Source organism: Copadichromis virginalis, linkage group LG5 (genome assembly GCF_057382275.1).
Source record: "Copadichromis virginalis isolate Kocher_CV1m ecotype Utaka linkage group LG5, C_Virginalis_male_GT1.1, whole genome shotgun sequence".
In the NCBI taxonomy this organism is placed as follows: Eukaryota; Metazoa; Chordata; class Actinopteri; order Cichliformes; family Cichlidae; genus Copadichromis; species Copadichromis virginalis.
Genome location: NC_140622.1, coordinates 3,481,456 through 3,504,519, shown reverse-complemented (window position 1 = coordinate 3,504,519; position 23,064 = coordinate 3,481,456). Strand labels below are relative to the sequence as shown.

General features: G+C 42.3%; 1 protein-coding gene and 1 long non-coding RNA gene across 2 annotated transcripts in view; both read right to left on the bottom strand.

Moving 5' to 3' along the window:
* plekha6 (pleckstrin homology domain containing A6) overlaps window positions 1–23,064 on the bottom strand; it is a 71,102-nt gene that overhangs the window by 8,488 nt on the left and 39,550 nt on the right. Inside the window, exons 14-22 of the mRNA XM_085457927.1 lie at window positions 19,529–19,640; window positions 19,291–19,430; window positions 14,357–14,524; window positions 13,898–13,973; window positions 13,530–13,633; window positions 12,667–12,825; window positions 11,601–11,747; window positions 11,328–11,458; window positions 474–622 (exon numbers count right to left, since the gene is read on the bottom strand). Of these exons, the coding sequence (XP_085314053.1) occupies window positions 474–622; window positions 11,328–11,458; window positions 11,601–11,747; window positions 12,667–12,825; window positions 13,530–13,633; window positions 13,898–13,973; window positions 14,357–14,524; window positions 19,291–19,430; window positions 19,529–19,640 (1,186 nt within the window). The remainder of the gene's footprint in view (window positions 1–473; window positions 623–11,327; window positions 11,459–11,600; window positions 11,748–12,666; window positions 12,826–13,529; window positions 13,634–13,897; window positions 13,974–14,356; window positions 14,525–19,290; window positions 19,431–19,528; window positions 19,641–23,064) is intronic.
* On the bottom strand, window positions 9,741–11,321 carry LOC146708768 (uncharacterized). Its single transcript, XR_014920354.1, has 2 exons — window positions 10,777–11,321; window positions 9,741–10,216 (listed from the first exon to the last, which is right to left on the bottom strand). It is a non-coding gene; the product is annotated as an uncharacterized LOC146708768 (long non-coding RNA).

The following is a 23,064-nucleotide window of genomic DNA, read 5'->3' as shown; positions in this document are numbered from 1 at the left end:
GTCAACGGTGCAATCGACCTCAATACTTTAAATGTGCAATTCACTTGTATTTTTATTTTTATTCGTATTTATTCTATTTATCCCCTTCGTATATTTTATTTATATATGTCTCTGTATTTATATATGTGTGTGTGCGTATATGTATTGTAACTTCTGTCGGTGCTGTGCCTTTGGAAACCGAATTTCCCAGACGAACCCACCCGAGGGATTAATAAAGTTTTATCTTATCTTATCTTTTATTCATATATATATATATATATATATATATATATATATATATATATATATATATATATATATATATATATATATATATATATAAGTTCATGCACATAAAAGCAGCTACCAGTCAGGGCTTTAAAACACAGAGAGCAATTGTGCCACTGTGGTCCTGTCTATGTCATGACTTAGTTTTGAAAGAGTGTGGTGGACTCAGGTGCCATGTGATGCTGCCATGTGGTGAGAGTGTTCACCAGAGAGAAGGCGACTACGACGAGAGGCCTCAGCAGCCAGAGCACAGGAGATCTCAATACGCTTCTCTTGCTCCTGCAACTGCTGCTGGGAGCTGGCTGGAGCTCCACCTTCCACTGGGCCGTCCAGAAGGGGAACCATATTCTGCAGACTGACAGGAAGTATATGAATGTGATAACATTCATAAAAATTAAAATCTCTCAATATATATATTTAGTAAATTTATAAATACCCGCACGGAAAAATATTAGAAAAAATGGATACAAAACCCTCAATTTCTTAATAACATTTAACTTTTCACTAATGAATTACACAGCGTTGAGAAATACATTTCATTACAGTACGTGTTTTTTCTGAAAATGCTGTACCTGAGTTAAGGAAGTCATTCCACCACTGTTCATTTCTTCATTGTCATGTACCAACACAATTTAGAGCAGCTATCTAAACTATACTGCCACACAGGTAAGCTATCACATTAATAGTCCCCACTGTGTCCAATATTGTGAATTTTGTTGTGAGCTAGAGCATCCACCCCGAGTGGAGCTCTCTGATCGTGCAGCGAGTAAAATAGGGGACACTGAGCATTCTCCCTGGATGCATAAACGTCCACGGTCGCCTGACCGAATCGCAGCCAGATCTGCTTCCCTACCTCCGCGTGAAGCTTCCAGTCCCCATACAGCGGGTTGCCCCTGGAGAGAAGATCTGCTCCAAAGTTCAAGATCCCCGGCACGTGAGTTGCTCTCAGTGACAGCAGGTGGACACTGCTCCAGACTATCAGTCTGTGTGCCAGCGTGTGTAACTTGGGGGACCCCAGACCCCCCTGTCTGTTGATGTAGGCCACAACGGTGGAATTGTCCGACCTCACTAAAACATGATGACCTCTCAGCCAAGGGAGAAAGTGTTTTAGTGACAGGTGAACCACCAGCAGTTCCAGACAGTTTCTGTGGGCGGAGCGCATGTGAGGGCCCCATTCCCCATTCACTGTTCTGCCCTCGTGGGTGGCCCCCCAGCCGGAAAGAGAGGCATCTGTGGAAATCACCTTCCTGGCTGAAACTGCCCCCATGGCAACGCCCTGAGACAAGAAACCTGGCCTCTTCCACTCGTGGAGAGCGAGTGAACAGTCTGCAGAGACTCTCACGCGACGGTGGCCGTCTCGGTGAGGGTCCAGTCCCCGCGAGCCCACCCAGCGCTGAAAGCCTCTCATGTGCAGGCGTCCCAGTGGTATCGCCACTAGAGAAGAAGCCATCAGACCGAGCAGCCTCTGGCACTGTTTGAGGGTCACTGTGTTGCCTCTGCGAAACAGTGGAAGGGATGACTGTATGGCCGCCGTTCTCTCCGGGGACAGAAAAGCCCTCACCCGAAGGGAGTCTAGGCTGAGCCCTATGAAAGTAATGCATTGAGTTGGCGTCAATGTGCTCTTTTCCACGTTTATCTGGAAACCCAAACTCTCCAGATGGTGTATGAGAGCATTTGTGTGACAAGTCGCTCCCTGGCGGGTTGGGGCTGCCACCAGCCAATCGTCGATGTACGTGGCCACCCGAATGCCCTTTTTCCTGAGCGGGGCCACTGCTGCCTCGGTGCATTTCACAAACACCCTTGGGCTCAGTGAGAGACCAAAAGGCAGGACTACAAACTCGTATGCCATCCCCTGGAAAGCAAATCTCAGATACCTTCGGTGTGGGGGATATATGGGGATGTGGAAATAAGCATCCCTCAGGTCGATTGATGTGAACCAGTCGCCCGCTCGTACAAACCGTAGCAGCGAGGCGTGCGTCAACATCCTGAACTTGTATGTCCTCAAATGCCGGTTCAGGGCACAGAGATCCAGAATGGCTCTCATCCCCCTCCCCCCCCTTCTTTGGCACAAGGAAATACCTTGAATAAAATCTGCTGTGCATTTCCTCGGGAGGGACAACTCTTATAGCTCCTTTGTCTCTCAAGGTGGAAATTTCCTCCAGGAGAAAACTGGCAGACTCGCCCGGAGCACGAGAGTAAATAATTTCTTTGAATTGTGGTGGAGCGACACTGAATTGCAGCCTGTAGCCCTTTTTCAATGTCCTCAGCACCCATGCTGACTGAGTGCAGGTGGCCCAGCTCTTCATGTGGAGAGACAGGCGAGCGAGGTGACGGGCTCATCTGCATCATCACAGCCGTGGAAACGCGAGTCTCCACGGGCTGCGTTATGGCAGACGGTGCTCCGTTTTTCAGCATGTTTGATTTTTTCATGTGTTTTGCAACACTAGACAGCGCCGCCCTTGGCAAACTGCCTGGATGCACGTGTCGGGGCTTTTTTAATACAGAATGCATGAGAGAAGTGCTCGTGAAACAACACTGCGAACTTTGGCTCTCTTTCCCTCTGGCGGGTCCGGTGACAGGAACGCCGGCCCGAGTTAAGCACTCTGTGTGGAACATGTCCCGTTGAACTTGCTCTGGAACGGAGCTGGGAGGCGGGAGGGTGGCCCATGAAGGGGGGAAACTGGGTTCGCTCCCGCCTAGAAGAGAGGCTGTCAGGCCGGCCGCTTCTTCCTCCTCACGATCGCGGCAGCGGGGTGAGGAGGAGGGGCCGCTTGAGGTCTGGCCTGGGGAGATTGCTTCCGAGTCCATGGATTCTTAGGGGCCCCGGCAGCCTGGGGGGCTGCCTGCGTCTTAGGCACTTTGGGAATCCTGAAAGCGGGGACCGGGCGAGACGCTGCCTGCGCGAATGACTGGCGCGGCGCTGCTGGGGTGGCGTGCTGGGCCCTCCTCGGCAGGCAGAGTTTCAGAGCCTCATCATCTTTCTTTTTCTCCTCACATCTCTTCTGCATGGATGTAACAGCCGCACCGAAGAGACCGTGAGGGACGACAGGGGTGTCGAGGAGTTCCTCTTTTTCCTTAGTCATCAGGTTGGTGAGCGTGCTCGCTCCTGAAGAACCATGAGGCCCATGGCTCTCCCAGTAGCCTGTATGGCTACCTTGTGGAGGCGGAGGACGTGGTCAGTTATAACACAGATTTCTTCCCACACTGTGGTATCTGTGTTAGCTGTCATGTCCTCTTCTAGCTCAGCTTGGTAAGCCATTAGCATAGAAGAGGCATTGTGGGCTCTTACTGACAGAGCCGCTGCCTTGTAGCACTTATCTGTAAGGCTAGACTGGAAGCGGTCTGTTTTGGGAGGGAGAGATGGGGCCGATGAGGACAGAGACGTCTTCGGGTGAAGATGGCTCGCCACCAACGGCTCCACTTGTGGCATCCGGCGGAGGCCGATAGACTCCATCCCCTCACAATCCAGCAGGGAGCTCCCCACGATGGGGTGTTTCTCGCTGTAAGGTTTTGCTTTCCACGTCACCGCTATCTCATCGAGTAGCTCAGGGAAAACAGGCAACACATGCTTCCCCGTCTTTTTCGCCTTCGGCAATTTCTTACCGTCAAAACGAGACTTTACAACCTCTGTTTGAATGGCGGGCCACGGGATGTTGAGCCTAGCGGCTGCGCGCTTGCACATGTCCTGCATGTCGAGATCCAGGGGAGACGACGGTGTCGGTTTTTCAACCTCGCCGGTAGCCGAGGGCTTTGCAGCCCAGCTGATGCTAGCCAAGGAGGTGGAATCTTCCTCCTCGCTGTCGTTAGACAGCAGGAGCTCCGAGTCAGCCGACTCATCTCCGTCCTCGTTAGCATCTCCTCCCCAGGTGACTCCAGCGTCGCGGAAAAACGGTCGCGATGGGCTGAGGGTCTGCCTCTGCCCAGCTTGGCCCTGGCGTTGCGGCCAAATCATCGGGCATCTCAGTTTCTCCTTGCGCCGCAGCAGCCTCACACAGCAAAGGGTCGCCGCCCGACAGGTTAGCCTGGCGAGCTAGCTTGCAGCGGAGTAGTTTGCGTGGGAAAGCCGCACAGTGGATACAGTCGTGTGCAGGTGTCAAGGCAGCCTGAGCGTGAGATAAGCCCAGGCATGCCGCAGACACGGGGTGTGTATCCCAGGCAGAAATCTTCTTGCCGTCGTAGCCATGGTTAGCTAGAGGGTCGCGCACGTTAGTGAGACTGACACTGAGTGCGGAGAATATTGCTATTCCTCGCTAACATGGGGTGAAAAGTGTTGCTACTTTTCTACAGGTATTGCTACCTAATGTGTAAAACTGCTAGCGTCGAAGGGTATTGCTACCTGATGGTGAAGCTAGGGGTACCTTTATTAGCAAAGTGTTGCTACTTCGCTTTCGGAAAGTATTGCTACTTCGCTGGGTGAAAGTATTGCTACTTGGCACCCGCACTAGCCACAGAACAGTATTGCTACTGCTTGTATGCTAGTGGACAACTGAAAAGCTGGGAACAAAGCGCCCGGCGACCAAGTTGTTCACTCGAATCTGTGGACAGTTTAGCTTTAGCACCCAATAGCACAGTTGTCTACAGGCTTCTGTGAGAAGCGAGAAGAGGTTTTTCAATGACATCTGACGCTATGTCAGCCTATTATATAGGGAGGCACTGGCCCCTCCTGACATGGGCGTCACCTAGCCAGCCTGTAAGGGCTGGCGTAATGGTATTTGAGCTTCTGATGAGGTCACGCAGGAAGCGTTCCCATAGTGAGACACGAAACGAATGCTATGAAAGAGAACTCACAAATGCATTCCTTAAAGCAGATAATTCATGAACTGGACAGGAAATGGGGTGTTACTAATTTAAAAGGGTCATCATTTAGCCTGGCGAAATAGTTTGCTGCTTTTTAAGAAAGCCCTCCATAAAGCTAGAACATCTTACTATTCATCACTGATTGAAGAAAATAAGAACAACCCCAGGTTTCTCTTCAGCACTGTAGCCAGGCTGACAAAAAGTCAGAGCACTGTTGAGCCAACCATCCCTTAAACGTTAACTAGTAATGACTTCAGGAACTTCTTAGAGGAAAAATCATTGATAACCACAGCCATATTATAGCTTTTATACTCTGGAGTGGACCGTACTTCAGAATCTTGTTAATGCTACTGAGGAGGAGGACATTTCTATTTGCTCAACAAATTTGAGGAAACACACAAACTGTTTGTGTGCAGTTTGTTGCACGTTTGATCTGCTAGCTAAACTTCTAAGGGAGAATGCAGAAAAAGAGCTAACTACACACAAAGATGGAGAAAGATGGATAGGACAGTGGAGGACAAAGAGAGGCTAAGAAAGGTTATATAAAGGTAACGATGTCACGGATCTGGGTCAGTGTTGACCCAGCATTTTGAGTTTTTTATATTTTGGTCTATTTTTGCATTATGGATTATTTTCTGATGTTCTGGTGCTTTGTTTATTATTATTATTATTATTATTATTATTATTATTATTATTATTATAGATCTGTTTCAGTTATTCTTGGTGAGGTATCAGTTCTTAGGTTTTGCGTTCTCATGTGTATTGCAGTTTCTGTTCAGTGTCTAGTCTGTCTCTGTGTCGTGTCTGCATCTTTGTTTAGTGGTTTCTTGTTTCCTGTCTCATTGTGAAAGTCTTTGTCTTATGTTAGTGTGTGCAGCTTAGCTCCCCCGTCTCGTTAGCCCTGATCTCCCCCAGCTGTGTCTCCCTTCTGTTACCCATTCCCTGATTACCACCCTGTGTTGTCCTCAACCCAGTGTCTCGTCGTACCCTTAGATTATGCCTGTGTGTTTTTTGGTTTCTGTGTTCACGTCACTTCACGTTTGGTTTTCATGTCAGCAATAAAGCTGAGGTTTTGATTTACAATTCTGTGTTCGAGTCCTGCGCTTGGATCCTCCTCTCCGCCTGCCCGCACACAGAGCCCTGACAAACGATTGCTCAGTGATACTTGATAAACTGCAAATTTAAAGCTTTTTTTGTAATGTCACATTCATTAGAATTAGAATTTAGACTGGAATAACATTCTCATGTACTAAAATAATAATAATAATAATAATAATTATTATTATTATTATTATTATTATTATTATTATTATTTTAGCACAAGGTTTAGTTTAAGTTTGCACAAAAATAGCTGACAGAATTGTTCATTAAGGAGCTACTTTTTACTTTCTTACTTTGAGTACATTTCAGAGCCTGTACTTTCTCACTTTTACTCGAGTAAAGAAGTTGCTTCACTACTTTAAATTTCACTGGAGTGTTTTCTTTTTTGTGAAAGTCTGTCATTTTGCCACCCCTCACAGTTTGTACTGACAAGTATGCTTAGTTATGTGTCAGTTTCATTTCATTGTATACAGTAAATCCTAGTCTGATAAATTGAGTCAATGTAAAAGAGTCACACTGTTAAAACTGAAAGGTTTCCCTTTTCAGCTTTTGTATTGTCAGTTTGGGTTCCTTAATGGATATTGTATTTATTTTAGGTACATTGCTTTATATGTTTTTAGACCTGGGACATAGTAATTCTTCAAATTTTGGGGTATATAAAGTATTCCTTATTCTTACAAATATCATGGTTCTGGGTCCTTTTGACCCAGCATTTTATGTTTTTATGACCTGTTGTATTATGGTTTATGATTCTTTGTGGTATCCTGAGTTTATTCTGTGTTAACCTTTGTACTTTGTGTCTCCCTCTGTGCATCGGTGTTTATTTAATTGTGTGAGTGCTTGACCCTTGTTTCCCCTCCTTGTGTTCAGTGTTGGGAAGGTTACTTTTAAAATGTATTCCACTACAGATTACAGATTGCATGCCCCAAAATGTATTTTGTAAGGTATTCTGTTACGTTACGTTCTGTTACACGCGTATATAAAACAGGTCTGCGGCTCCCAACCATAGTAAAGGGACCTCTGGCTAATACATCGGGTTTGTGTCAGGCTCTTAGCCAAAAACTAGCTTTACTTTGTTCTCTGGGTCACTTTGCTAGCGAGAGACAGAGAGAGGCGTAGAAAGGCTGCTTCAACGGAGCTTATTGTTTCGGAGGAAAACACGAACACAGCGTACAGTCGAGTCTTAATAGCTTACTTACAGCTGGGCTACACTGCCCATGAGGCTACATTCTTTAGGGCTATGCCTGTCACACTCTGCCTATTGCCTTCAAATTAAATAATTTTTTGAACAATAATTTTTTAAAATATTTCTTTATGTCATTATGCGGACCGCAAGTAGAGCTGTCATAGGCCGTGGGATTGAGACACAGGCTTTAGAGCCTCTTGATGTGTGTTTTGATTGGGTTTCCACCGGCGTGGAATTACCAAAAATAGAGAGAGCATAGCCTAACATATGAAACAGTAAAAGATCGCTGTGTAATACATTTATTTCAACAACGTAACTGTATTCTAAATACCACCTTTTTAAATGGTAACTGTAACGGAATACAGTTACCCATATTTTGTATTTTAAATACATAATGCCGGTACATGTAATCTGTGACTCCCCAACACTGGTTGTGTTTTATTTCATCATGTTTCCCCAGCCCAGTCTGTGCTCTCCCCCATGCTCCTCTGTGTTCTCTCTCCCCCTCTGTGTACTTCCTGTTTTACTTTGATAGTCTCCCGTCAGTGTACGTCATGTTGTGTTTGCTCCTGCCTGTCTCGTTATGATTATTTGTCTCAGCTGTGTTCCCCGTGTGCTCCCACGTCACTTGTTATCTTTCTCTATATTGTGTCCACGTCTCCCTCATGCTGTGTGCGTTTCACTCTATGATTCTCCGTGACTTTTGTTTATATTATCCCAGTGTAGTATTGTATGCTTTTTCCCTTGAGTCAGCAATAAAACTGCTTTTTGAGTTTGCATTTTTGCCTCTGTGAAGTCTGCTTTTGGGTCCGATATCCTGCCTGCCACTCAGCGACTCGTGACAACAAATTGTTTTTCTAACCACAGTTCTCTTTTGAATATCATCTATGGGCAGAAATCTGTGCCATCAGAAACTGAATTTGAATAAGTTGAATTTGAATTGCTCAGATTGAATCTGAATTGTAACTTGAATAAATGCTTTTGAAAACTGAATTTGAATTAGTCTAATTTGAAATTGAATTTATGGTTTGAAAATGATGATCACTAAATTGAAATTGAATTTATATTTTGAAAATGAATTGATTTGCTTTGAAACTGCATTTTGTCCTTTAAAAATTCAGCTCTCGAATAATTTCAGTTTCACTTCTCACCATTCAGTTTCAGTTCTACAATTCAATTTCAGTTCCAACATTCAGTTTTTTGGAACTTACATCCGGTTCCGGTTCAAGCGCAGATTAATAGAACTACGTTTTACTAGCGGACCGAAAGTGTTACTGACGGGAATCTACAGCATGTTGAGCTGAATTAAGACTTCAGAAGTCATTCGTCATGTCGAATGACCAGCGGATAAACTCTCAGGTTGGTAATAAATGTATTACATGTATAAGAACAAGCGTTATGTTAACAAATGATAGCCATAAGGTAACTTTTGTGCTTATTGTAGCTGCTAGCTAAAAACGCTAATTTAGCGTAGTTTGCCCTGAATTCAGCTTTGACAAACAAATATGATCGACTGTTTCTAGTAGAATTCCAAAGTTGTCATCTTGTACCCTCTCAGAGTACCCCCTCTGTATGCTTGCAGAGACCCCTACAGTTAGGGAAACATGTAAAACGGTGCCCAAACCTTTGTATTTTAGCTTTATTTATGTCTTACACAGCATCCCAACTCTTTAGCTAACTTAATAACTTTAGCTAAAGTGAATAGTTAGTCTAATTCATTAGTGCAGCATTACTGGATCATCTCTGTTTGAAGTGATATAATATGATATACAACTATCACTGAAACGGCAAACTTTGTAAATAAGCAAACAACACTTCTCATTCTCTAAACGTTTGGCCACAGCTGTAGATTACACTATCAGTGCTTGTTCACTCTTGACAATAATTACATTTCTAAATTCTCTTTGTGCATTTACAGGTAAACAATATCTAATATTTTATCTAAATGACTGCTTTGTCTTTTAAAAAGGGTGAAGAGCCTGAGGCCGGTGACAGTCCAGTTCTACTCTAAGTACATCCTTACAGTGGATCTCAGGACAAGGCCACATTCTTGTCCTGCCAGAAGAGAAGAGAAACTTCAGTCTTCATGCAGTTCAACCACACCTGTCATATTCCGTATGACAGGGGTCTCAAACTCCAGTCCTCGAGGGCCGGTGTCATGCAACTTTTCCATGCCCTCGAGGACTGGAGTTTGAGACACCTGCCGTATGGTGTTCATGCTGTTTTCTACCACACAGTTACAGCATGTCTGACTGCCTGTTCAGCATATGCAAAAATATATGATGAGTTTAAGCATGTGATGACTAAGGCCTTCCATTATGGTGTTTGTCATCACATGTCACAGACATCTGGATGATCATTTGGAATAAACAAAAAACTTGTTACTTCATCTTTTATCTTTATTATTATTATTGTTCTTATTTTACATTTTTCATTGTTAGGCATTGGGTTTATTTGTAGTAGTCCTTTCCAACGTCTTTCCCTCTTCCATGTTACTGTGTCAGCTTGTCAGGATCTATTTGGGTTTGGAAGTGGAACAGAAATTAAAGAAATCCAAAGTGCCATTAAAACCAGGAGACATTCTTATATTTCAGAAGAAGGGATTAATTCAAAAGAAATGACCTCAATGCCATATTTTATTTAGGAACCCGAGATAGCACTTTGCAAAATAACACATTCTTATAATTTCACCCTCAGATGAGCCAAGCTACAACTGTCAGGGAAGGTGGTGTAGGCACAGAGCATATGAGAGTGGTTAAGTTAATGTCTCTTGTCTAGATGAAGGCACAATACGGATCAATGGCAAGGCGTAGAGATTCAGTATCTTCAGTCTTCAGTGGACACTCCATTACTGGCACAAAACACCTGTAAAAGATGGTCGATTTAGGAGGTGACCCGAGAACTTCAGCCTGTCAAACATATTAATGGAGCAGTATGCTTTAAAAAAAAAAAAAAAAAAAAATCAAATTAAGCATGCATTCAGTACCCTAAGAATTATTATGGTAGTTAAACACAGTGATAGTTGTATATCACTTCAAACAGAGGTGATCCAGTAATGCTGCACTAATGAATTAGACTAACTATTCACTTTAGCTAAAGTTATCAAGTTAGCTACAGAGTTGGGATGCTGTGCAAGACATAAATAAAGCTAAAATACAAAGGTTTGGACACTGTTTTGCATGTTTCCCTACTGTAGGGGTCTCTGCAAGCATACAGAGGGGGTACTCTGAGAGGGTACAAGATGACAACTTTGGAATTCTACTAGAAACAGTCGATCATATTTGTTTGTCAAAGCTGAATTCAGGGAAAACTACGCTAAATTAACGTTTTTAGCTAACAGCTACAATAAGCACAAAAGTTACCTTACGGCTATCATTTGTTAACATGACGCTTGTTCTTATACATGTAATACATTTATTACCAACCTGAGAGTTTATCCGCTGGTCATTCGACATGACGAATGACTTCTGAAGTCTTAATTCAGCTCAACATGCTGTAGATTCCCGTCAGTAACACTTTCGGTCCGCTAGTAAAACGTAGTTCTATTAATCTGTGCTTGAACCGGAACCGGATGTAAGTTCCAAAAAACTGAATTTTGGAACTGAAATTGAATTGTAGAACTGAAACTGAATGGTGAGAAGTGAAACTGAAATTATTCGAGAGCTGAATTTTTAAAGGATAAAATTCAGTTTCAAAGCAAATCAATTCATTTTCAAAATATAAATTCAATTTCAATTTAGACTAATTCAAATTCAGTTTTCAAAAGCATTTATTCAAGTTACAATTCAGATTCAATCTGAGCAATTCAAATTCAAATTGAACTTATTCAAATTCAGTTTCTGATGGCACAGATTTCTGCCCATAATCATCTCCTTTTATTATAAATGAAGAGGTAAAAGATGTTACAAATTTAAAATGTGTACAGCTTTAAATAAACAGACTTTTGCTAGAAATTTAAAGGAAGTTAAAACTGTACTTTGATTTGGCAATAAGGGTCTTGATTCGTTCTAGCTTCTTCTGCTTCTCCTTCTGCTCCTCTGGGCTCAAGAGAGTGTTATTCTCCACATCCAGGTAGCGTTCAGGGATCAGAACCTTGTCAGGAGCCATCTTTTATAACAAGAAAGAAAAAAATCTCTTTTATCTTTGTCTTTTATGATTTTGGACACAAAGGTAAGCTATTATGATTCTATTGTGAACATACCTGCCTTAAAATAGCCACAAAGTTAATAAATGATTCAACTTATTTCACCTCTTTGCTGATGTTGTAATGCTCTGGTTCAATCTGTAAACGTCTCAGACGAGCAATTTCTTCCTCTGGTGACTCTTGCCCCTGTCCTCGAACTGCCTTCTCTAAGTCTTTGATGTCAATCTCATGAGCTGTCAGCCGCCTACGGACCTGTGAATACAAACACAAACTAGATAGGACACACAGGCAGATACAATCAAATCATCAGCTAGCTAAAATGCGTATACCCTAGTCATACAACTTTGGCCTATCTCAATCACTGGTTTTATATTTGTAAATATTGGCAATGTTTTTCAGTGGATTATCTTACCCACCTGGAAGTACCAGAAATGCAAACAGGTGGACAATACGCATGGTACATGGACTGGTTTTTACTTTCCTACCATATCTAAGTGCTCAAAGCACTTTACAGAATTTGCCTCGTTCCCACAAGCACTTTTTCTATGCAAGTGCTTTCTATCTAGCATTCACACACATTCATACTCCAATGGACGCACTGGAGAGCAACTTGGGGTTAGTATCTTGGAAAATTTAGCATACAGACTGGAGCAGGCAGGAATCGACCAACCAACCTTCCAATTAGCAGATGACCTTCTCTACCTTCTGAGCTACAGCCACCCCAGTGTGATCAGTGTAAAGTGATCTCTATCATTCTGTCATTTTTACACATGAACTGACGGTGTTGGAGAATCACATTCACACAACAGGAGAAGGTCCATTTCAGATAAGTTGTAACTACTTGGTGTTTACATGGGTTATGTCTAGCTATTGTACCCAAGTGAATTTGCTAGACCACAACTTTCTCAGATGGGCTCACATGGAAATTACAAAGCTTTGTACTGGGGTAGGCAGGTATGACAGCAACAATTTGGGAAATCTGGGAAATGTGTGATATTGAGAAAAATTTCAAGCTGCAGTACATGTGTGAAAGTTCTTTCACACATGTACTGCAGCTATGACTATCATCTGAAAAATAAACACATACATGATTCATTTTTTACTTTACCAGCTCACTGTGACAATACTACAATTAAATACATGACAAGGATCACCATTAGCTTGCTCATACCACTTTGTAATTGGCTGGAGACTGGCCTCCTGACAGGTTTAGGCTTCTCCTTTTGTCCCTCATAGAACTGCACTGGTTGCGACGAAGTCGCTCATTTTGTTCCTCCACACTCATCTTCATCTTAATTTCTGTGGGAAAAGCAGCACTTTTTGGGCGCTCCTATGACAGAGAACAGGCTTATTTTTAGAGATAATTTCTCTCATATAAAAATATAATAAAATGGATTATAAATAAATTAATGCTGTCAGTGATAATCTCGTTAAAATGACGTTAACGCCATAACCGCATTAACGCGGTGGAGATTTGTGGTTATGGCGGTTATGGCATTAACGTCATTTTAACGAGATTAACGCTGACAGCGCTAAAATGAATATCAACCTTGTAACAGTTGCAGTGGTGTGGTGTCTCTTTAAGACAATGTAAGGGTTAGAGATGTCATAAGTATGCACCACTGCCCACTTTGGAGTATGAGATCCACTTGCTTGCAAGTGAGTTTATGGACTCGGACCTCTTTAACTTTTTGCAACGGGTTGTAGGAACACTGTGCTTCATGTATGATAATTAGTAGCTGTTCAATGGGTCTTTGTAAGGTTGAGTGTGCATTAAAATACAAGCACTGTGGAATTCCCAGTGCCAGTGTGGTCATGAGTTTTTCTGACTGTCCTGCTAAGTGTTTCCACTGCTCCTCTCAACCACTGAGTACAACCCACATTACAACCTCTTATGTGCATTCATGTCTAATGTTGTGAATATGACCCATTTCACATGTTTCTCAGTTCCACTGACCTGTTCATTGTTTATTATTGTTTGTTGTTTATTAAGGCTTATATTTTTTCTCTCCTAACCAGAGTGGGTTGACATACCCTGGAGACTCCATTAAGCACTCTGCTGTTACGGCGATGAACTTCAGTAAAGTTCCTCTGTGATTCATCAGTGGGGGATTTGGTTCTAGGAGGAACAATGCCAACTGTGCATGTGAAAAAATAAATACACTTATAAGTACAGGCCAAAAAAAACATGTTTGTATTCTCAAACATAACACTATGAGTCAGTCTTTAAAGTGTCACTTGATTAATTCATGCAATCAGACGTCAAAAGACAGAATACTGAATTTTTATCTTTAACTTGCTATTATAAGCGCCTTAAAGAATGTATCTCTGGGTTCTGCATACCCAAGTTATTGTTGTCATTGTTATTGCCATTTTTAAATCTTGATATTAAACTGTTGTACCTTTATTCATGGTGGACTGCCTGTCCTGGGCCTGCTCCTGAACATCACTGATATTGTTCGATTCTCCAAACTTGGGCTGGAATGCAGAGATGTTTTTATTTTGTCAGCACTGAACCTGAAGGTAGTGAACGATTCTAATACTGTTCAAAAAACTCAAGAATGCATTAGATAATGCCTTGTAATGGAAGAAACAGCTGGTACACCTGAAGAATCCCCAATGATGCAATCACACTATGGTTGAAAAAGTCTTCTTATTTTAAAGGAATTGCAGTAACCCATTCTTTAACAGTACTATACCTTTACTGTACAGCTGACCAGCTGCCAACTGAAGTGACAGTGCTGATCAAAATGTCCTCTTCAAGTACACATGACTTCAACAAATGTGATGCACCAAGGTTGGTTCACATTTTATTTCTTTCTCTAATGAAAGAGAGTATACCAGCAGAAATACCCAATTACCTTTCTGAAGTCAGAATCTTCACCACCAAGGTAATCAACATCGATGCCGAAGCTGTGTGGCCAGGTCGTGCTGTCAAAAGGCAGGGGAGGGATGGAGGGAGGAAAGGTATAGGAGGGATCCAATGGGTAATAGGATTTGGGAAGGGGAGGCCTAGGGGGAACACTTTCCTTGATCACCATAAGGGCAGTAGGGAGTGAAGAAGGAAGTTAACATAGGATAGGAGGAAGAGAGAGTGCTGCATATCAGGATAAGTGACAATAAGCCAGGCAAATTGCAAAGCAGAAATGTATTGATTGAGTTTCAGTCTAGGTAGTTAAAGAGTTGGATGAAAATCCCCAGCTGGTTGCTGAAACACTGATCACACCTTATAATAGCTAAACTCTAAGAAGCATTAAGACAGACTTAATTCAACATATGAAAATAATTATTTACGCATATTAATGTCTGTGAAGGTTCTCAGTCATCCAGGTCATCCTAGTCAAAGGAGCTTGCAAAGAAAAGCGTCTGGACTTCTTTAAGTTACTTGAAGACGTTTCACCTCTCATCCGAGAAGCTTCTTCAGTTCTAAGGTCAAATGGTGGAGAGTCCCAGATATAAACCTAGTGGGAGTTTCCCCCCACAGAGGGACAAAAGGACCCCCTGATGATCCTCTAATCGCTTGAGCCAAGGTGTGAAACTGGGTGTGGGTCACAATCAGCCAGAGTTTCGGGTGAGTTCATTGTGAAACCTGGCCCCACCTTATCATGCGAATTCCTGAGGTCAGATGGCCCAGGATGTGAGTGGGCGTTAAGGCGTCTGGGAAGGGATCTCAAAACTGGATTATAGATGGCAGAGAGTTGGTGTCGTAAACCCCCGCCTCTGTTCAAAGATGGTCGCTCACAGTGGACATAGATGGCTTCTTTCACTCCTCTTTCAAACCATCTGTCCTCTCTGTCCAAAATGTGAACATTGGCATCCTCGAAAGAGTGACCTTTGTCCTTAAGATGCAGATGGACTGCTGAGTCTTGTCCTGTGGAGGTGGCTCTTCTGTGTTGTGCCATGCGCCTGTGAAGTGGCTGTTTGGTCTCTCCAATGTAGAGGCCCAGACCTCTACATTGGAGAGACCAAACAGTCACAAAGTCCAGACGCTTTTCTTTGCAAGCTCCATATTAATGTGGAATCAAGTAATATGAAAGTTCAAGGCATCGTCTTTTCACAAACTAATGTTAATCTAAAGTATTGATCTAAAGATGGTCTTAAGTGTTGACCATAAACCTAACACTGGCCAGCCAAGTAAGAGCCGTATACCTGTCAAATTTAAACTAAAACATTATACGGTAGGGCTGCACAGCAATTGTGAGGTTTGAAACAGGCTTGATTGTTTACAAGAATATTAAGGGTATAGAGTGCAAAACTACATCTTAACCATACCTCAAGTAGAACAGTGTGGTAAAAAGCACTGATCATGCACTCTTCCCTTCTTATCTTAACATCTAATATCTTAGACTTGTCACCCCTTTGTATTTCTATTTGTATTCTATCCCTTTATTCTATCCCCACCTCCTCCTTTTTGGTTGGTTTTATTTTTGTTTATTTCTCTTGCCTGTCTTGCTGTATACATCATCATACAATGTAATAGCTGAAATAAAACAAATTAAAATGAATAAATAAATAGATTAAAGATTCACATGAAGAGGATGGACCCATAGACACTCTAGCTGTTCGTGCAATAGCAAAATGTGTTTGGCACCATAATGCATTCAGATCACAATTCGGATAGGACAGGATTTTTTGAAATACTTTATCTCTTCTTCTTATTTACCTCTTCTTAAGTTGTTCAGAACTTTAGTTGTTCAGTTGAAGTTGATGTTGATACTAAAATAATTAGGAAACAATTTGAAATTAATCTAAAATAATTTGGCTTTGACTTTGTTCTTTATTTTATTGACAGGGACTCTGGAATTCAAGCCTGAATATTTGTCATTGTCCTTGACCCAGTGTTTTGTACACACACACACACACACACACACACACACACACACACACACACACACACACACACACAAAACAAGGTGCACGTCAGGTGTTGAGAAACCAGGACACCTTGATGAGAAGTGGGCTACTGGAACAATATGGCATAAGTGGGAAAGAGAAGAAAATAGGGCGCTGTTGATATCGAAACAGCTAGGAGCTCAGTATTTCAACATTCAGAAGAAGGAACTGCTCTCACAGCTAGAGATTGACAAGGTACAAAACAAATGTTATGGCAAGGGGGAGCCTGGACAACATGTCAGGGGGATCAAGTATCAGAGCTGCAGAGAGGTGCAATGGAGAAGGTGCCTAAGACGTACAGCAAGCTGTCCATACTGGAGGCCTTGGAAACTGCCAAGCAAAGATTCACAGCCTTGGCCAGCCACTTGACAAGGTACACCAGAGAAATAGAAAGCAGGAGAATGAACCAGCTGTTCTCTGCAGAACCATCCAAAGTGTACTCTCAGTGGCAGGGGAACAGTATGAGAACAATATGAGAACAGCACCAACAAAGCTGGAGACTGGAAAATACTGAAAGAACATATATGAGAAGGATGCAACTCATAACAGCAATGCTCAGTGGCTAGTGGATCTAGAAGCAGACCACAGGAACCTCCATGAACAGGGTCCAGTAACCATCACAGTGGCAGACATCCAAGAAAGGGTCTCCAGTATGAAGAGTTGGACAGCACCAGGCCCCGACATGGTTCACACCTAATGGATGAAGAAGCTGACTGCACTCCACAAGCGTCTGGCAGCACAAATGAACCAGCTGCTTGTCGATGAGAGACACCCAGAATGGCTAACTGAAGGCCAGGCAATCCTGATCCCCAGAAGGGACCGGTCCCATCCGGCCAATAACCTGCCTCAGTACCACCTGACAGTCATCATAGTGGCTAAGATGAACAGGTCTATGGCTCCATACATGAGCGGGGCACAGAAAGGGATTGGCAAGAATACCAGAGGCGCAAAACACCAGCTACTGGGAGACAGACCAGTCACACCAGACTGCAAGATGAGGCTGACTAACGTGTGCACTACCTGGATTGATTACAAGATGGCCTATGACTTAATGCCCCACAACTGTATCCTGGAATGCCTAGACCTATACAAGATCAACAGGACCCCAAGATCCTTCATCAGGAACTCAATGGGGATGTGGCGTACAACACTAGAGGTCAACTTTAAGTCCATAGCACAAGTCAGCATCAAGTGCGGGATCTACCAAGGAGATGCTCTGTCCTCACTGCTGTTCTGCATAGGCCTGAACCCCCTCAGTGAAATCATTGACAAGACTGGCTACGGATACTGACTACGGAGTTGAGCAGTTGTTAGCCACCTCCTCTACATGGATGACATCAAGCTGTATGCCGATTCACTGATCCACACCACCAGGATATACAGCAATGACATCGGAATGTTGTTCGGATTGGAGAACCTGGTACCTGGGAATCCCACAGGCAAATGGGAACAACGAGGAGCCCGTTAGGAAAGATGCAAACACCAAGTACCTGCAGAAGGTCAGGCAAGTCTTGAAGAGTCAGCTGAATGGTAAGAACAAGATCCTGACATCAAGACCAGGATGCTCCTGACCATGCTTGGAGGGTTTCACTCCAAGTCCAGCACCCTGAGGCTGTATGCTAAGTGGAAGGAAGGAGGCCAGGGACTGGTGAGTGTCAGTACCACAGTCCACGATGAGACAACAAAAATCCTTGAGTACATCAAAAAGACAGCCACAACTGACTGTGTGCTCAGTGAATATCTTAGGCAGCAGAAACCCAAGAAAGAGGAGGAACCATCATGGAAGGACAGGCCCCTGCACAGTATGTACCACCGACAGACAGAGGAAGTGGCTGACATCCTACCAGTGGCTGGACAAAGCTGGACATTTAGACTGGTTGGGCAAACTCACGTGCATCCTTGAATATCCTTGAGTGGATAAAGAGGAGTTCTAAGACAAGGAACGAAACTGCTTTGTTCCTCCTGAATCTAAGGTTCAACAAACAGATGGACTCCCCTCTCCAGTCCTGGCATAGACTTTCCCACTGTGATCCCCCTATAATTGGAACATAATCTCTTGTCCTCTTTCTTAAATATGGGAACAAATACCCCAATCTCCCATTTTAAAGGCACCACTTCAGACCTCCACAGAACATTGCAAAAAAACATGGCAGCCAGGACAGCTATAGCATGGCAACACGATGCTATGAACAGCTAATAAATAAATGATTTGTTCTTAAATTTAGAAATAGTGAAGCCATTATTTAGAAATTATGAAAACACCTTTCATCAAACAGGTTGTATATTAAGTTATTAATTAAGAATAAAAATGTCATACCTGTGTTTTTTTAAATGCACACTGATGTAATGAACTATTTACTTAAACACTTACTGAATGAGCCCGATGTTAGGAAACACCCCAGTAATCATGGGAAAACTAACAATGATCCAGATGTAAGCATGTTACGACATGTTTTCTGAGGACAAGCTTGGCTTCATCTCTGCAACCGTCGAAGGTTAACTAATTAATCTCTCGAGTATCAGAATGGATATGGATTGCATCTGAGTGCTGATTGGTATATTCAGAATATTGGCATTGTACACCAAGAAAACTGGTCTGTTCTCTGGCCTTTCCTGGGTTTATAGCTTAGTTAGTCCCTTTTTGATCTATTTCCTCCTCTACAGGGTTTAATGTCCTTAAGGACTCCCTGAGGTTCTAGAAAGCTAGAGTAATCTATGAAAAGTATGCTCACAGTTTTCACAACCATAATAATTTACATGTTCTGCATAAGACACTGGGTCAGCTTCCCTATAACTTTGGGGTCCATGGTTTGGCATTTTGTCAGGTTTGAAATTAGGCACAAGGCATGGCTTGGGACGTTTAGAATTTCCTCTTCTATGCAATTTAGGATTAAGTGCTTACCTCCAGACCCAACTCCTTGGTTGGAGAAGCCTGGCAAACAGGCACTGGGGAGTAGGGGCTCAGTGGACTGGTAAGGCTTACTGAGCTCAGTGGGCTTGCTGGACTATTGGTGGTAAAGGACCCTGATGCACCACTGTCAACTGAAAAGAGAAACAAACTTAAAGTGTCAGGAAAAGGCCATTAGATAGAAGGTAGAAACACAGGCCATTATGTTCAAGATTAGTTTAGTTTCTTTTACCTCTACCCTTGGCTGTTTTTATGCCTCTGGATAAGCTGTTCTTTTGTAGACCTTCTAATACATCCTGGACTCTCCAAAACTCTTTTTGGATGTGCCGCCGAACTAATTCACTCTAAAAAGAAATTACAAGGAAAAATAGCAGAAATTAGACCCTAATACTAATAACAGTCAGGTCCATTTATTAATTTCAGTTATGTGGAAAAAATGTGGAATTGGTGTTCCCCCGGATAAGCTGGAGGAGGTGGCTGGGGAGAGGGAGGTCTGGGCCTCTTTGCTTAGGCTGCTGCTCCCGCGACCCGGCCCCGGATAAAGCGGATGAAGATGGATGGATGGATGGATGGAAAAAAATAACTACATGTCATCGAAATTGCTCGCATTTTTTTTTGTTTCATTTTAACAAAAAAAGAGGAAAAAACAAACAAAATCTGTTGTTATGGAATCATTAAAGGATTAGATATATATAAAATATATGATAGCAGACCTCCACTAAGATAGCAGAGAATATCATTCTGAGTACTTACTTCGCATGCACTAGTATTTGTAATATACTCATTTTGTTTTCTTTGTTTTTTCTAAATGTTGTTTAAAAAGTTTGTAGTGCAGTAAAAATTAGATAACATGACATATTTTTACTTTGATTACACAAAGATTACGTAGAAGTAATGGATAATAGGTTTTTGTACTTTTCTCGATATATATCTTGTGTTTTTTGTTTAGCGTTGCCCTGTTTAGTTTTGATAATTTTTCTCAGTCTCCCCATGACTGTTTGTTTTTTTGTTCAGCCAGAAATAAACGGCTCTCCTTTTGTTTGCTCCATTTCTGTCTCCATTTATCTGCCTTTGGGTCCACACACTCCACTCCACGCCGTCAGCTACAGCAGACATGAAACATCCCAATGGCATTCAACTCTGGATAATATGGCTCTTCGGAAAGAAGACTCAAATCAGGCTCGACTCCCTAAAATAACTCTCAAAGGTGAATTTTATGAGCTGGAGAGGAATGGCATCTCACTAGTTTAGAAGATGATCGTTTAGGCTGGAAAGAGTTTGCTCCTCCATAAAGCTCACTAAGTCACTGACTTAAGAAAATAAGAGGTTTATTTTCAGAGTCATAGCTCTGTTAAGCCAAGCATTCCTTTAACCTTAACCAGTAACAACTTTATGAATTTCATTACACAAAGATTTTTAACCGTTAGAGAATTATTTATTCATAACATCTGACTGCTAAAAGAAATACTACCATAAATTAATGCTTTAATCATATAAAGGCGCTCAATCAGTCCCTATTACTGGGCTGCATACCACAGGCCTTTAAGGTGGCAGTGATTAAACCATTACTTAAAAAGCCATCACTTTACTCAACTGTCTTAGCTAATTAAAGGACATTCTCTAACTATCCTTTTATCTGAAAAATTCTTGAAATAGCAGTCATAAAACAGCTAACTGCTCATCTGCAGAGGAACTATTTATTTGAAGAGCTTCAAAAAGGCAGAAACATGATTACTGAAGATCACAATGATCTTCTTATGGCCTCTGACAGTGGACTTACCGTGTGCATGTTTTACTTGACCTCAGTGCAGCTTTAGATACTGTTGATCATTGCGTTTTATTACAGAGCATGTCACAGGTATTAAAAGGTACTGTGCTGCAATGGTTTGAATCATATCTATCTGATATACTCAAATTTGTTCATATTAATGTGGAGTCCTCTTCATACAATGAGGTTAATTACAGAGTTCACAGGCTTATGTGCAAGGATATGTTCTATTTAAATTATACATGCTTCCCATCTTATCTTAAAGACCTCATAGTCTACCACTTTGTTCTTAGACTGCTTGCTTACTTGTCATGGTACTCCAGTCCTTCTGTGTGTCCACTTTGCCCTAATCTCCTCCTGTGCACATATTTTCTGCCTCTCCCTCTGTTTTAATCAGGTTTGTACAGTTGTTGTTGGGTTGGGACCTTAGTTACACTACAGTGCAACATGTCACAATTAAAAGCTAATCTTTAGCTATTAGCAGTCGCTTATTGACAAAGTAGTTCACTTTTTGCTGGAATCTCCTGCTCTAATTACATCCCACCATCTATTTTCTGACCATGACAATTATACCTTCTTCCATCTCATCCTCACTCTGTTGTTGGGACTGCTAATCCAGAATTCAAAATTGTGCTCCTCACATACAAGGTCTTAAATAATCAGGCCCCATCTTATCTTAATGACCTTGTAGTACCATATCACCCTATTAGAGCACTTTGCTCTCACACTGCAGGCCTACTTGTTGTTCCTAGAGTATTTAAAAGTAGAATGGGAGGCAGAGCCCACAGTTTTCAGGCCCCTCTTCTGTGGAACCAGCTTCCAGTTTGGATTCAGGAGACAGACACTATCTCTACTTTCAAGATTAGGCTTCAAACTTTCCTTTTTGCTAAAGCATATAGTTAGGGCTGGACCAGGTGACCCTGAATCCTCCCTTAGTTATGCTGCAATCAGTGTAGGCTGCTGGGGGATTCCCATGATGCATTGGGTGTTTGTTCTTCATTCACTATGTGTTAATAGACCTCTCTGCACTGAATCATACTCGTTATTTATCTCTGTCTCTCTTCCGCAGCATGTCTTTATCCGGTCTTCCTTCTCTCACCCCAACTGGTCACAGCAGATGGCCCCGCCCCTCCCTGAGCCTGGTTCTGCCGGAGGTGTCTTCCTGTTAAAAGGGAGTTTTTCCTTCCCACTGTCACCAAAGTCCTTGCTCATAGGGGGTCATATGATTGTTTTTGTTTTTTTCTCTGTATGTATTATTGTAGGGTCTACCTTACAATATAAAGTGCCGTGAGGCCACTGTTGTTGTGATTTGTTGCTGTATAAATAAAATTGAATTAAATTGAAAATTCAATTATCCATTCTCTGGCACTTCTTGGGATTGCGAGGGCTGGTTACTAGTTGTTGCTGGTACTGTTGACAGTGCAGCAACAGCCCTGACACCTGACTGTCAGTGAATATGAGAGTTTGCTGCATCTATTTCTATTTTCTTTTTCTCTCTCAGCTTTTCAGCTCCACCTTTTTGTGTTTGTTCATCTTTATCAACCACTTCTCCCCCACTAAACTCTGTTCCACAAGGTGCACCCAGGGAAGGTAAAGGAGGGGCCGGTAACATAAAGAGATTAGATTAGGAAATCAGTGTCAGAAATTACAATGAACAAATGGGCTGCAAGTGCTTGTAGGACTGGTGAGCAGCGGACTCTGTTTTAAAGTGAGATTTAGGTTTAGGTGTTGATATTACTGGATTTTTATCAATTGAGAGAGTCAATAAAACGTTGTTTAGTTAATAATTAGAAACTGGCAGAAAAAGCAGGCTCATTTTGCTTAATTTAAACGTTCTAAATTAATCACAAAATGTGCATATCCTGCATATCTGGCCTTTTTCAATTTAATCTCATTTTTTCCACACAGTGACAAACTTGTTAAATTAGCCTCTGGAATTACTTATATGTAATTCACACAAGCTTAATATTTAAAATTGTTTTCCAGTGTCACTTTGACAC